Source organism: Amphibalanus amphitrite, unplaced genomic scaffold (genome assembly GCF_019059575.1).
Source record: "Amphibalanus amphitrite isolate SeventyFive unplaced genomic scaffold, NRLGWU_Aamphi_draft 000187F_arrow, whole genome shotgun sequence".
In the NCBI taxonomy this organism is placed as follows: domain Eukaryota; kingdom Metazoa; phylum Arthropoda; class Thecostraca; order Balanomorpha; family Balanidae; genus Amphibalanus; species Amphibalanus amphitrite.
Genome location: NW_024881682.1, coordinates 307,547 through 323,170, shown reverse-complemented (window position 1 = coordinate 323,170; position 15,624 = coordinate 307,547). Strand labels below are relative to the sequence as shown.

Sequence of the window (15,624 nt, the reverse complement as noted above, 5' to 3'; positions counted from 1 at the left end):
CCATACGCACTGGGCCATGCTGTGAGATGACGTGTATTTCTCATTTGGCGGGGCGGTGGCGGTAGCTTCGACATGGCACGGTGGCTGACAAGCCGTGTGGAGGTGGTGTGCCCATGACGAGCGCGGCGGCTCTTAGGAAGCAGTTTGACACTGAAAATGGCACACGGCTACCGCCAGGGAGTCTAGCCAGGAAGGATCTTACAAGGCCCAACGCGGGGCCCACAGCATTGGGCCGCCGATCTAAGGCAAACGATACAGGACCACAAACACGCACACAAACGCGGTATGTTCCGATCACAGCGAGATGGCACAGTGCGGCACCCTACCGTCCACTAATGGGCCGGGGTGTTCGGGCCGGACGGGACGGGCACGGGCCACGGGGGTTCGAATCCGCGGCGCCGGCGCAAAAACAAACGCTGTAGCGCAGCTGGGGGCGCTCGGGGAGAGAACAGAGGGTACGCGCAGCACGCTCAGCTACCGGGGAGACCCGTCACCAGACGACCACAACCTACATCGATAAAATGGGGTACGCTACTCGACACATATGTTTGCGCCCTTATGGTGCATTCTCTAACTCATCGGCAAGATATAAGGTCCTATCCTTTCAACACCGTGACGTAAACAAGGCAAATAACGTAATAATTGAGTAAATAACCGTGCAAATGGAGTAACATAACGCATCACTGCTATTCTGCTTACAGTTAACACTCGGCACACCTAGCATCCATTTTGTGCTTTGTACCGTTCCTTTGATCGAAAACATTTTGAAAGCCTCAAACGCATCTGAAGTTCACCACTAAAGCTTTTTGGATTGACTGAAGTCGCATTTCCAAATAACTCCCTCAGATCATTCGGCCGATCAAATCGTCAGATGCATGCTACCTAGCTCAGCCTCCCTGCTAGACCCTCCAAACTACTCTAAAAACAGTGTGGAGACACCACTTGAAGGCCGACTCGGTCATACCAACCACGTCGGCCGTGCTGTTTAGCAGTCGGCACATTTCACCCTCCCTCCCCTCCACCGACGCGGCGCGCCGACGGTGGCGACGCGTGTGGGCCGAGTGCAGAACTACATCTCAATGGTTCTCTTCAGGGTCCACATGCACTCCTGGCCACCGGAGGCGGCGATCACCTCGTAGCCGAAGCGGGCCACCAGGTTGACCACGTACATGGGGTCCCGGTTGAGGATGACGCCGTTGACGCACTGACTGACCGTCAGGTCGGTGACGCCCAACTGCCGGGGGGGGGGGGGGGGCGTCAGTGATGGGTTACAACTACAGGCACGCAGCTAACGGAGGACTACGGGCCGTCAGAGAGGAGTTACAGCCACAGATGTAGAACAGCAGCTCTAGATACAGTTGTCCTAAATTGATAATAAGCACCAGTAGAGAGCCTAATAAATGAGCCGGAAGCTCATCTGCGAACATACCTACTTAATCAATTGACGCAAAGGCAAAAAAATCAAATAGTTCACGTTAAAGAGCAAGATTAAAGATTACTTCGCCGGGTCCGGATAGCAATGTAATCAAACAATAAAGAATAAAGAAACAATAATGGCTGAATTAGCCTCCAGGTTTTCGCCCGCACCTTCTGCGCCTCCTCAGTGAAGTGGGAGTCGTTGATGCCGAAGATGTACGTCTCCACGGCGAAGAGCGAGCCCTTGACGGCGATGTAGTGAGTTACGGACGGCATGTTGGGACCTGTGGACAGACAAGAGCTCACATCAATCCACTGTGCGCCGATCCGACAGAGAGCGACCAAGCGGGCGAAGTAAGTCAGATGTGCGCTGTTTCTTACACTGCCCAGTCGGAGACGCAGAGCAGCGCATGCTAATAGAACTAAAAAAGGTGTCTGCGGCCACTCGCTTACAAAGTGATTGATCGACGATCTCCCAAGTGAGCATGACGTAAGGGCGGACAACAAGCATAACGCATTACAGAGTGCCAACCTGGGAAAGCTCGTAGGTAGCCTCTTCGTTGATGCCGCTTGGCCAATTTTGCAACTCAGGGCTAGGCATCTATCAAGTTGAATTAATCTAAACCCCTCCCCCTAAGTTTCAGAATATTATAGTCATTGAGTTCTTGTCCGAAGATCTCACTCGATAAACGCATGGTTATTGGCGTTGCCAAGTGAACACCACATTGTCAATGCAATGCCTGAATTTGGCCTGAATAAATAGTTGGTGCTTACTTCTCCAGGTCAAGGCTATATGTAGATAGAACTCCGTTCAGGTTATAAAAGATCTCAGGAAGCCCGAAAAGTCAAACCAAAAAGCCTAGAAACTTAGCACCCAGAAAAAGCCAGAAAAACACGGACCTAGCGAAGTTGTGGCATCGGCGGTTTAGATAACCATTAAAAATTATAACCTAGGCACAGGATAATCGAGCTGGTTCTATCATGTGATCCCGGGGACAACCAGTAGCGGTTCATGTGAATTGTGAATGACATGTAAGAAAAGGGCCGACTAAATGGGTACTGAATCGGCTACAGCTTCGACCACAAACCACAACTGTTCGATGGCTTCTTGATGTATGTGCTATATGGTAAGGAGTGCCTACAAGTCAGAAAATAGAGTGAATACATGATGCTTTTTCACACATGTAAAATAAAACGAAAAGGGAAATGCCTTAGGTGGAACTGAGCGCTATCGATTGGCTCAGGCTCTTTTCCTGAGGCAACATCAACAAAACAGCCTTTTCCGCTTTTCTCCTTTTGAAAATTTCACCGGTTATCTGTCTTCAAAATATCCTACGCCTCGAGTTATTCACGGTCACCAGCAACTGAGCGTGTGAAATGCCTCCGAGCCTTACCGGGGTCGGGATGAGCAGCAAGCTCCGGAGTGCCGGTCTGTGATACACATACACCACAGTGAATGGTGATACACCACACCACTGAACGACCAAACCAGCATCAGTCGCGGTCGGCTCATAACATTTTTGTTCCAACAATCCAAACGGCTGGCTGAGAACGTCATCCACGCAAGCATAATGAGGCGGATGTGTCTGCAACTACCTCCTTTGCAACGAGCGATTGTTTACAATGTGAGAAGACATGTACTCTGTCATGACATGTACAGTATACACTTAATCTTTGAGTTAGCAGAGCCGCTCTTGAGTCGAGTCAGCCCGTGGCACCGGCAGAGATAGTAGGGGGAGACCGGAAGGGTCCGGTTCGAGCCGCTGCGGCGACCGCTGTTTCATCGTTCGGACGGAGAGGACCCGAACAACCCGCAGTCAGAAACCGTTAGCACGGCCGGGCGAAAGAGTGGATGAACCTAATAGGGCACGATGTGTTCGGCTGCGGGGGAACGTTTAACTTTCGCCTCCGAATCCAGCTGGAATTTCTAGGTCAAGTGGTTAGGATCCAAGACTACGTAACAGGCTCGCTCAGGTAATAGCGGAGCAAAGGCGTCTTTACGATGTCGCTTGTGTTTAATGACCACCAATTAGCAGGGGCATTTACGTTGCAAATTCATTCATTTACCCCACACAAACCAAAATTCTTCACTCTTCTACTTCAGTAGGCAACAGCTGAAGCAGGAAGCACACCTAATGCAAACCCCGTCGAACCTCAGCCGCAGGACCGCTGTCACGGGTCGTCACAAAAACACGATCGGCATCGTCACGCAGCGCGCGTGCCCGCACCGGTCGGCAACGCTCAGCGACCCGGTGGATGGTGAATTGGTGGGCGGTATTGGTGATGCAAACTTCACCTCCACTGGCAGGGAGATGGTAGTTATTTCAGTCGGGATTTGAAAGGGTGATTGAAATATCACGGTAGTCTGCATGTTTATCTAAACGAGGTAGTCGATGAATGCTGAAGTGTCGATAAATTCCTGGACTGTTGATAGGAAACTTGGCTGTGGGCCTTGGGACATTTTACATATTTTGCTTTATGTATAGGCATTTCGGAGTCTTGGACATTTGCATTACAGCTTAAGCTCTCGTCATGCAAACGGGAACGCGGTGCACAACTACCGGATCCAATCGCATAGATAAGTATATCAGGAGTGGCAGGAAGCAATTCTGGAGAGGCTCAAGCCTCCTCGACATTTTTAACTGCCGCAGACAATCTCGCCACCCGCTTTGGCACATCAGTTGTGTGGAACTGTAGTTGCCTGTAACATTAGACTCAGTGGCTATTTCCTCAGCTTCATCCTACCCACTAATGCCCTACTCGCACTATCCCTCGTTGACTAAAATAGAATCGAAAGCCGGGGCGGGGCAGACCTAACAATAACCGTCGGCGCATTCCCGTGGCCACGCATCGTCGCCGGTGGCGCGTACGTACAGCTGGACAGCCTCCTGACCTCTGCCGGCACCATGGACGACATGGTCGGCTCCGCTTCCGCTTCAGCACACTTCCTCCTCCTATCTGCCCTCCGGTAGGCCAGACACACAGCACCGATCACACATAGACACTGACGGACAGCGGCGCTCGGCGCTGCACAGCGCGACACAGTGCTCGGTAAGACAGCGTGCGATACGGTATAGCACAGCACACAGCTCACAGCGCGGACACCTGCACGGCGCAGAGGCGTCGGACCGACTGGCGGCGCTGGTCGCCGGCCGTCACGCGGCCTCACGCCGCCCCAGTCGCTCGGTGGCGGCGCCGGAGAAAAACAGCACGGCCGGGGAGGATGGCACGGCGCGGCGCGGCGGTCGGAGCCGCCTGGCGCATGAACCGGTCGCCGGCGGACCGGCCGACCGACCGCACAGTGGGCCGGGCGGCCGCCAGGAGCGCTGGAAATTATTTGCGCTCGAGTTATCGTTCAACTGACTGTGAAAACATTTCATTTACAACGTTTAGCGAGATACCACACCAATAAGATGTAAATTCAAGACTTCTAATACCATGCATGCATGCATGTTGCAATTTGCATACACTGCACTTAGTTTACTGAGGAGTTCAAAAGGCGTCATTCCTGGTAAGATTTTAACACACTTCCCGGCACTCACAGTTTCTCCATTAATGACCGACACATGAATTGGTCAAGGATACAATCTTCTCTCTCTCTCTCTCTCTCTCTCTCTCTCTCTCTCTCTCTCTCTCTCTCTCTCTCTCTCTCTCTCTCTCTCTCTCTCTCTCTCTCTCTCTCTCTCTCTCTCTCTCTCTCTCTCTCTCTCTCTCTCTCTCTCTCTCTCTCTCTCTCTCTCTCTGTCTCTCTGTCTCTCTGTCTCTCTGTCTCTCTGTCTCTCTGTCTCTCTCTCTCTCTGTCTCTCTGTCTCTCTGTCTCTCTGTCTCTCTGTCTCTCTGTCTCTCTGTCTCTCTGTCTCCCTGTCTCCCTGTCTCCCTGTCTCCCTGTCTCTCTCTCTCTCTCTATCTCTCTCTCTCTCTCTCTCTCTCTCTCTCTCTCTCTCTCTCTCTCTCTCTCTCTTTCTCTCTCTCTCTCTCTCTCTCTCTCTCTCTCTCTCTCTCTCTCTCTCTCTCTCTCTCTCTTTCTCTCTCTCTCTCTCTCTCTCTCTCTCTCTCTCTCTCTCTCTCTCTCTCTCTCTCTCTCTCTCTCTCTCTCTCTCTCTCTCTATCTGAGGGTCGAGGCTTCGCATCGGAGGGTCGAGGCTTCGCATCGACCCTCCCCTGCCTGTTGTAGGATATAGAACCCCTCATATTGAAGGATATATTTCTTAAACTAGCAGGGAAAAGCATACAAAATCGACTACGGTTGGAAAGTGTAACACTAGCCCAATCTTTTTATACCGTCAAAATTAGGTGCCCGAAGTTACATTTTTATAAACGTATAATTTAATACATCTTTAATATTTCCTCTAATATTTTTGAAACCTGCTGCAAGCTTACTATATATAGGATCAAGTGAGTGATCCCAATGAATTCGGTTATGAATACGATCACAATATGCCCCTGTAGAAGGTATTGTAAAGTTCAGAGCGCTGGGCATCCCCGTTTTTGCACTGTCGCGAAAATAAGGTTTCGCATCGACCCTCCCCTGCCTGTTGTAGGATATAGAAACCCTCATATTGAAGGCTATATTTCTTAAACTAGCAGGGAAAAGCAGAAAAAATCGACTACGGTTGGAAAGTACAACACTAGCCCAATCTTACTATGCCGTCATAATTAGGTGCCCGAAATCACATGTTTGAAAGAAATGTAACTCAATGTATCCTTAGTATTTTCTCTAATATTTTTGAAAATGCTGCAAGCTCACTTTTTATAGGATCAAGTGAGTGATCCCAATGAATTCGTTTATGAATACGATCACAACATGCCCCTGTAGAAGCTATTGTAAAGTTCAGCGCGCTGGGCAACCCCGTTTTTGCACTGTCGCGAAAATAATGTTTCGCATCGACCCTCCCCTGCCTGTTGTAGGATATAGAACCCCTCATATTGAAGGCTATATTTCTTAAACTAGCAGGGAAAAGCAGAAGAAATCGACTACGGTTGGAAACTACAACACCAGCGCAATCTTATTATGCCGTCAGAATTAGGTGCACGAAATCACATGTTTGAAAAAATATAATTCAATGTATCCTTAATATGTCCTCTGATATTTTTGAAACATGCTGCAAGCTTACTATATATAGGATCAAGTGAGTGATCCCAATGAATTCGGTTATGAATACGATCACAATATGCCCCTGTAGAAGCTATTGTAAAGTTCAGCGCGATGCGCATCCCCGTTTTTGCACCATCGCGAATATAAGGCTTCGCATCGACCCTCCTCTGCCTATTGTAGGATATATAAATGAAGCAATTTGCAATTTTCAGGGCTCAAACGATAGAAAATTGAATTTTCTACAAGATGGTTATCTCGGATTTTCAAAATATTGAGTTTTAGGGGTCCAAAATGTCAAACCAAATTTTGAGAAAAATTTGATTTTTTCAAAAATTTGAATTTTTCAAAAAAATGAGACAAGTTGTCCTCGGGCATCAAAAGAAGAATCAGCATGCAAAATTTCAAGTCCGTAGCTCAATATTTGGTTGCTATAGAGGGCGCAAAAAGTAACAAAATATCCAATTTCATTTTTCAAACTCAAATTTTTGGTACTTATAGGGGTCGTAGAGCAAAACAAAAGACATTTTTGGAATCCTGAGATAAAACTGCATCAGATAGCATGTTTTGAATTCAAAATTTTGAATTTTGAAAATTTCGAATTTTTAACCCCTTTTTTCACTTTTTCACCATTTTGCGGGGGTCAAATCTCCAAATTCTTGCCACCATCGTGTTCTACGTCCAAAACTACCCCAAAAACATGTGTCACACGGTATTTAAATGTTATTTTGAAAATTCGACTTTGTGTGACCTTTGGTGACCTGACCTTGACCTTGACCTGTGCTCCAATTCGCTTTAGACACAATGAGACTTTTCTTACATCTTTTGGGCACATGCCAAGAAATTTTGAGCTCGCTGCTGTCGGTAGTTCGGTCTCTGGGGCCCAAAATGAAAACCCCTATTTTTTACCTTTGACCTGACCTTGACCTCAAGTTTGACCTGAGAACCAAATTTAAGTATTCATCAGATGCGTCTTGTTTAGAGCTTTCGTTTGCCGCCTCGCCTGTCCCGCTACGACTAACCGTTCTCGAGTTATGGGCTGGGGATGTCTGACGGCCCCCCCCCCCCCCCCCAGCAAGTGGTGTTATGAAAATACCCCAGCAAATGCCGGGTTAAAACAAGTTTTAAATGCTAATCGAACACATCTTGTTGAGACCTTTCGATCGCTGCCATGCGCATCTCGCTGCGACCATTTGTTCGCAAGTTATAGGCTAAGGACGTTCACTACCCCTCTCCCAACCAGATGGTATAAAAATACCCCAGCAAATGCCAGTATAGCTCCTAAACTAGCAGCGAAAAGCAGAAAAAATCGACAACGGTTCGAAAGTACAACACTTGCCCAATCTTATTATGCCGTCAGAATTAGGTGCCAAAAATAACGTTTTTATATAAGTCTAATTGAATATAAGCTTATGTAGATGTCTGCAACATGTTGCAAACTCACTATTTAGAGTGCAATCAGATGAGTGAGCCCAATGAAATTGGTTATGAACATGATCACAATAACCGTGTGCATCATGTGCAGTCGTTTATTTTCACCAATAAGATGTTCATTCATGAGAAAAGAGCAATTCAAAATCTAGTCGAAATCGTTCAGATAGCCGCTTCATTCCCTAACCGTCAGTTAGACTGTGTTCGGAGCTGAATATTGGCCGTGACATCGGTCTCATACTTATTCACGGCACGGCATCGTATCCTATGATCAATTTCGAGTCTGTGGGTATTAATTTTTTGCACCCTGAGCACGTTTCATTTTTCGGCATTTCTAGCGCTCCTGGCGGCCGGCCGGCCTACTGTGGACCGGTGACGCGACCGGGGACGGGGGCGGCGCCTCCTCCGAGTGGCCAGCTCCGGCCGAATGTCAGAGTGGCGGCCAGGTATCGTAATGCAGAGGAAAATTCCGAGAGAGCAGCGAGAAATGGAGGCTGAGATGTATCTAATGCCGACCGAAATGTGTCTGCATGAGAGTATAACAAATGCACTGTGTTCATCTACGGCCCGTTCACAGACAGCTACAGCAGCAGAATTGACCACCAATCGGAAAATGTCCCATAAATCAAACAGCCGACCGGATACGATGCAAAGTTTGTATTGTGAAATAGAGGAGAGAATAAATCGGTGATCGTAATATTAGCCCAGGCTAGGACATTCAACTTTAAGCTGCCGACTCGAACGATGTAGAATGCAATGGCAAAGAAAAATGAAAGTAAAGCTCTATGAAATCCTGTTCATAATGGAGCTCGGACATAGCGGAGCGGAGCTTTTGCGCAACAATTGTACCCTGACTTCCCTAATGCGATCGCATTCGATACGCGCAAATAGCAAATGTGTCTGCATGAGAGTATAACAAATGCACTGTGTTCATCTACGGCCCGTTCACAGACAGCTAAGCGTCCAGAATTGACCACCAATTGGAAAATGTCCCATAAATCAAACAGCCGACCGAGACAAGTTCGGCATCATCGTCACTCCTTCAGCAAGCACGTATTGGCACTGAGCCTAAGAAGCGCTGTGAGTGTGTGTTTAGGCACTGCCTCGTGCCTGTCGAGCACGAATTCTAAAATTAAAGTCTGCCACCCAAGTGCTTCGGTTTGCGTAATATGTGCACGAAAACGAAGCTCCTGGCTTTATGACCACGTCTGGCGCCAAGAAAGGACAGCGTAATGACGAGATCACCGTCTGTAGTGACAGCCCACATCAGTCCGCAAGGATTCCCAAATCAAAGGGCAGTTCAAGGCACAGAGCATCTCGCATGCATCCCTATTCCCTATCCAACCATCCTGGGTAGAGCGTCGGCGTTTGAGCTAGCGATATGATGCAATATTGTTATGAAACGAGCTACTGTTTTGACGAGGTGCATCTTTCCACAATCGCTGGGGTACGATACATGGACTTGAACTGGGCTTACGGGAACTTTGCAACCCGTCAATAGTGCAGGAAAGGTGGGCATTGGCGCAGTTACTGTAGCTACTGCGTACATTATACTGCGCATTACAACTTACAGACAGCAACCCGGAATAGCATGACGTCATAGGAATTTCCCTTAGAACGCACCAGACATCTGTAGGGGGAGTCAGTCTGAGTGAAACCGCGAGAATAGTGACATTTCCTACGTCCAGTGCTGGGTAATTCATCAGCCAGGTGCCCTCGGCTATCCATAATCATCAGGTCCGACGGTTATGACCTGCTTCAACAGATCATTTGGTTTGCGGAGATGTGATGTGTTCACGGAGACCGGCCATGAACTGGTAACCGGAGAAGGCGTGACTCAGTGGCAGCAGAAAATAGGGTTTTAGGGCGGGTTAACAACGCGGTTATTCCCCCCCCCCCCGGCGTTGCCCACGATACCGTACCATTCCACCTTTGCATGGGGACCAATCAAGCCTGTGTTGTTAGAAAAGGCACGAGGGGACTGTGACATGAGACATGCCATCGAACCCTAATGACAGTGAAAAAACCGCGTGCCACAGGATGCCAGCATAGATCTAGCCGTTCCACATTTCTATCATTGATAGGACGGGATATTGCGATTTAATATGAATATTATGTTATCAAAAACCTAAGACATAAACATTAAGATGTGACGGACTGACATTTCCCGTCGCGATGCCACTGCGCCGTCCTGTGTGTTATCAGGGCCGCGGACAGCCGGCCAATACCGGCACGATCCGCCACGAGTTTCGGACGGTGCAGGGGGCCGGTCGCATTGGCACGCTGGCTGAATCAGCAGCAGCGGGCCGCCCGTCCGTCCACCGCGCGCTGTTGTGGCCGGACGGGCGGGCGCCGCAGTACCAAGGTCACGCCGTGCGGCTGTCCATCACCGCACTGTCAACGAACGGTGTACGCTGTGTGCATCCCGTGTGTGTGCACGGTGTTGTGCATCCCGCGGCACACGCGGCAAAGCTCGCGGCAGTGTGTGGTAAACTCGGTTTCAGATAGACCAGACCGAAATATCGTGGTGCATCGGATGATGATGATATGGGTGTTTAGAGCAACCGGGCTGCAGTGGTCATCGCCATCGGCGATAGCGCATCAGTATTGCAGCCCGCACGGATAAATGTCATTGATGGAGGACGAGTCATATAGTGGAATGGAATACAATACCATAGTATACATTGGTATTGCAGGACCATAGTATACATTGCGATTGATAACGATGCTACCTACCCTACAGCATACTATACGTTACGATCTAATGAGAATTATAAACGTCATAAGCCATAATATGCGATGGATTGGAATGAAGTGCTAATGACCCGGTGGCTAGAAATAAAGAGGGGCGAGGCCGATATCACGCAAAACGATGATTAGATTGGAGCCATTAACACCGGTCACGAAGTGGATTGTGAAAACATAATGCAAAATGGATATGTACCCAACGACACTAAAATGGAGAATGACCAAAACAGAGTCAACACAAATGTTCTGCCACGATGGCTGCAGAATCGTTATCGCTTTACGTGCGCCGCTTTTCAAAATACGTATTTCGTAACGCAAGGCGTGCTCTTAACTCAATTAAGCTCCATCAATGTGAAGGCAGTCCTGCGCACGCATCGAAACCGAGGAGGCAAAACATAAGTATTGTTGATCCATCTTTGAACACGAATTATGTACGCTCCACGTGCTATAAAACGCGAGGGAGAAACCCGAATAGTGACCGGAAAACAAATAGGAGTATGTAATTCATCAGTCTCTGCAAAAACTGTCGACTGCACGTGTACTGTGCGCTTTAGAGATGGTCCATTTTATATCACTGCTTCAGTCCGCGGGGCGCCGGTCGGAGCGACTCACCGTTCAGCTGCTGTCACTGTCGTCCAGATCGTCCGGCGGCGGCGGCAGCTCCTTCTTCAGCGTCCACACGTAGCTGTCACTGTCCTCGGGGACACCGGGACACGATGTCACCACCTGCGGCCGGCGGCGCACGGGTCAGAAGCTGACCGCTGCAGGTCTCAGTCACCGGGTAGTTGAGGGTTACCAGGTTACAGGACCAACATTGCGATGCAGCTCGGCTCATTATGTTGCTACCTACGTACTTTGAGCGGTAATGCTATAAAATAAGGCCGGCTTGAATAGGATGATCCGTTGGAGGGTCTTACAATTTGATGCGAAGAAGTAGTGTTAGAAGATGGGACAATTATGCACAGTTGTATGATACGATATGATATGATGCGGTCGCTAGACTAGTAGGCAGCATCAGGTTCGGGCGAACAAAGGCCGGAGGCGGTGCGGTACGATACGGTGAGATCGTTCAGTGCCGTAAGGCAAGAACGGAACGGCGCAGACCTTCATCACAAGTGCTGGTACGGCACTTTATACGCAACACACCGTGCCTTCAAAGACTGGGAGGCCAGATCGATAAACGGCGGAGCCAATAAGACAGCGTCATCACTGCTGAAAACACAGGCTACAATAAAGAGAAACTGATGTTGAAAAAAGTCATTGTCATCTCGGTGGAACACGGAATGATCGGAAAACGTTACCGACCAACCAGATTTTATACCATCGACGGGACGCCGATTCAATGACAAAGACGTGGAGACTAAAAAACGAATATGGTTAAAAACAGCTCTTTGACGACGATTGGGTGTGCAACGTGTATTAGCACGATGGGTCTATGTGGCATTATTATGCGGTTCCTGCCTAGTTTAACAAATTTTCATTATGATGCAACTCTCCTCAGACTTTACTCCAGACTTTTGACATTTTCTTTGCGCTCGGTAACAATTAGACATTGTGCCGCGTAGGTATCTCTACTTGAAGGAAAACCGTAGCGGCCGTCACGCTCGTCAGGTGAGGCGCTATAAACAGTGATTTCACGTGCGCTGAGCAGCGTGCCCTGACAATCAGAGTCTTAGTCTGAGACTGCCGAGACGAAAACCGGCTTCAATAACAGACTGAACTCACTGCATTTCCAGAGAGTGAGCCAGCACGGTGCATTCATAAACAACTGGTTATATCTTCCTCGATCAGCACTCAGCAGGCGGTGGTGAGTCAGCAACAAAAAGATCGCGTTTCTTACGCAGCAAGTCTGAATAAATACATCAGTGAGAAAAAACGGATTGCAGCGTTTAAACTTTAAAGTCCTGACTAGTTTCCGAGCATCAGCCTCAGTTACGGATGAAAGAACGGCAACTTCCATATACAAGCCGTATACGAGCCGGTTCGCGCCGGTGCGGAAATGACTGAGCCGCAGTCAAACTGCATCGATTCTACTGGGACCACTGCAGACTAGAGCCTGTGGTGGTATTTGCGAATAGCACCGCTATTGTCGGCTATAGAGTTCGTACAGTTCAACAGGGAAAATGCCATAAGGAGCTGATGAATGTGTTTGAGTCCAAATCAAGCAATACAGCTTTCATAATATGATTGGCATCTACGATGTTACAACTCAGTCTCTTCATCCCACTTTCCCCACAGTTCCCCACCCCCATTTCCCCACAATTCCCTCCCCTCTTTCCCCACAGTTCCATTCCCCCGGTTTCCCCACAGTTCCATTCCCCCGGTTTCCCCACCAGCACCCACCTGGAATCCGAGCACCTCGAGCGCCGACAGAATAACGCAGGGGTGCTGCGGGAACAACACCGTGTAGTTGTCCGTCTGACCCAGCGCGTTGAAGCGCGCCAGCTGTTCCCGGTCCTGACCTGGGAACACGATCGCGGGCAATGGCGACACGGCGCGACGGTGGCGACGCGTGGCGGCCACAGGGACAAATACACGGAGATGGAGCTCCGCCCCGACGACGGGAGATGACGCTCCCTGCGCTGGGCGACAGTGGTGTTAGAAAACAGAAATGCCTGAGAAAGTGCGACCACCGAGACCATAAGCTGAGGTGGAGTAGCGAGGCAGGACTGGACAGTGGGACACGCAACATCAATACCAGTTTTCACTGCCTTTGTAGAACATTATTCAGCCGTAACTGGATCCAGCACCCAAAGCATTTTCATAGCACCAAAACCAGCAGCATGGAGCTCGCACGATGCAAATTCGACCCGCGATAACTGACGACAGACCACCACCACATGCCACCGGCACCAGCGTCAGCACCAAAGTCAGTTTCAATTCCTAATGGTGTCTTGATACAAATCAGCATGAATAATCGCCATTACAGCTCAATTAAAGCACAGTTAGGTATTTTGGCTCATTATAAGAAAAGCCTGTTTATGAAGTTGCTGTCCAAGAGTGGATAAATAGTTGTATGAGAGATAATACCTCAAAATAATGATATTTAATTCAAACAGAACTTTATTAAAAGGAAAAGTGAGGGAATGTCAGGAAGGAAAATAAATAATGGTGTCAGTAAAAGAACCTTACAATAAACAATTGTATTTTGACCATTGTGATATGAAGTTTTTTGAAGTACCTATATCAATATATATAGTTCAAGTATGACCAACGTATTTATCAGTGTAGGGCTATCCCAAATTAAAGTGACAATAGCAACAGACACCAAGAGTGAAATTGGATAAGTGAAGAATCCCCAGTCGAGTCGAAGAAATCGGCAACCATTCACCAGTGGAGTAGCCTTCTCCGCTCACCCTTCAGGCCAGAGACCGAGACCAACCAGTGATTCCGGCCCTCCTCTCGTGGAGTCAGGTTACCCTTAACAACAATGTATGGCATAGGAAAGCCGGGCTGGTCAGCTATCCTGTGAATACCGATGCACCCTGTCAGTTTCAAGAAAAAAAAAACAGGCAAAACACAAGCAGCCAGTGTTAGGGAAAATGCACTCAAAAATACTTTTTTAAGTTTAGTGCAAATATATGAATGACAGGATTCACAAGGACAGAGCCCCCCCCCCCCCCAAGTGAAGCTTGTCTTTTTGCTGCGTTTTTTTAGGTTACGGCAGTTGTGCGATTGTTTTTGTGACATTTGCATTGGTGCTTGGGGCGTGCATTTTGCGTTGTTTGCGTTTGGCAACAGGTGGGCGTTTTTTCTTTGATATTTCAAAGTCCCAGCCTTCAGATCCACAGTACTGTTCAAAAAGTGCTCCCTGAGTTTTTATTCAATCCTCTTGAATACTTAGCTCAAAAACCCTAAGTACCTCAGGTAAATTGGCACTTTCTTCACAACAGAAACCTATCACTCATCTACCATTCAACTTGAACTGGGTAAAAAGTAATAACGCCAGAACCCAAATCACAGAAAAACGTTGCAGGAACCAGAACCAAGCAGGAACAATAGCTCTCAAGCCTACCACCTACATCCCAGCAATTATTAGACGTATCTCAATCTGTACCAAGGTTTATATCAATATAGCCTTGACCAAGGCTCATTGTTTCTTATCATTATGCTTATAATCATATAAAAACACATAAATTGAAATTGAAATTACCCTGATATTCTTCGCGATACCCGGCAGTTGATGAATGTTTTGATATTGCTATGACATACCCCGCGTTCGATGTCTCTCGGACGGCGAAGATTCTACGCCGTCCGGCCAATCACGTTCCATAACCGCAGCCGAGCCCCCGCTAACCTTGAACGGGATTGGTCGGACGACGTAGAATCTTCGTCGTCCGAGAGACATCGAACGCGGGGCAAGATTCTTACCGTAATACAGTCAAGGTTACCGAAATGCGTGGTTGAATTGATTTATTTAGGCAGCCTCAACGAATGACGTAGGAAATCCCAAAAAAAAATCTTCTTTCATCACAACAAAGGCCCATCAAGGGCCCCAACATGGTGCGGGCACTCAGTTGTCAGGGCTTGGTCTGCCTTGCCCTCAGCGAAGAGTGATAGGACCCAGGGTTATACCATCAACACTACTTGGTAGCCTGTCCCTAGGGTTCGCTCCTCGGGACGGCCGAGCCACAGAAGTTCGCCAGCGGTCGCCTCCATTGCCTTACTTGTCCTCTACCACCCCAGTGATGGGAACCAAACTCAAACAAGTGCGAGCGAGGCGGCAAAAGGCTTAGTAGCAGACTCATATGATGTGCGTTAGTCTGCGAGTCACAGCGCAATAGATCGTGGGCATGTATCGGCTGTGAACACACTGTGTTCGTTGACTTTCGATTAAACGTTAACCCTGGCTGGTAAGATTGATGAGATGCCCTCCGTAGAGCGCTTTCATGTGACTATCTTGACACTAAACGGGGCTATGAGGTATGAATTCAGAC

The 15,624-nt window shown here is 48.4% G+C and overlaps 1 protein-coding gene across 7 annotated transcripts; it reads right to left on the bottom strand.

The window, feature by feature from the left end:
• Nucleotides 1–15: 15 nt before the first annotated feature.
• Nucleotides 16–15,076, bottom strand: LOC122384345. 7 transcript variants are annotated; one of them, XM_043371674.1, is made up of 5 exons: nucleotides 14,841–14,878; nucleotides 13,031–13,149; nucleotides 11,300–11,413; nucleotides 1,588–1,700; nucleotides 16–1,234 (listed from the first exon to the last, which is right to left on the bottom strand). In XM_043371674.1, exons 4-5 carry the CDS (start codon nucleotides 1,690–1,692, stop codon nucleotides 1,070–1,072), a joined length of 270 nt encoding a protein of 89 aa, XP_043227609.1. In that variant the 5' UTR covers nucleotides 1,693–1,700; nucleotides 11,300–11,413; nucleotides 13,031–13,149; nucleotides 14,841–14,878; the 3' UTR covers nucleotides 16–1,069. The 7 variants fall into 7 exon arrangements, with proteins under 7 accessions (XP_043227609.1, XP_043227610.1, XP_043227611.1 ...); XM_043371675.1 differs by lacking the exon at nucleotides 14,841–14,878 and adding an exon at nucleotides 14,550–14,568; XM_043371673.1 differs by lacking the exons at nucleotides 16–1,234; nucleotides 14,841–14,878 and adding exons at nucleotides 14,044–14,153; nucleotides 15,067–15,076 and having other exon boundaries at nucleotides 1,585–1,700.
• Nucleotides 15,077–15,624: the final 548 nt, after the last annotated feature.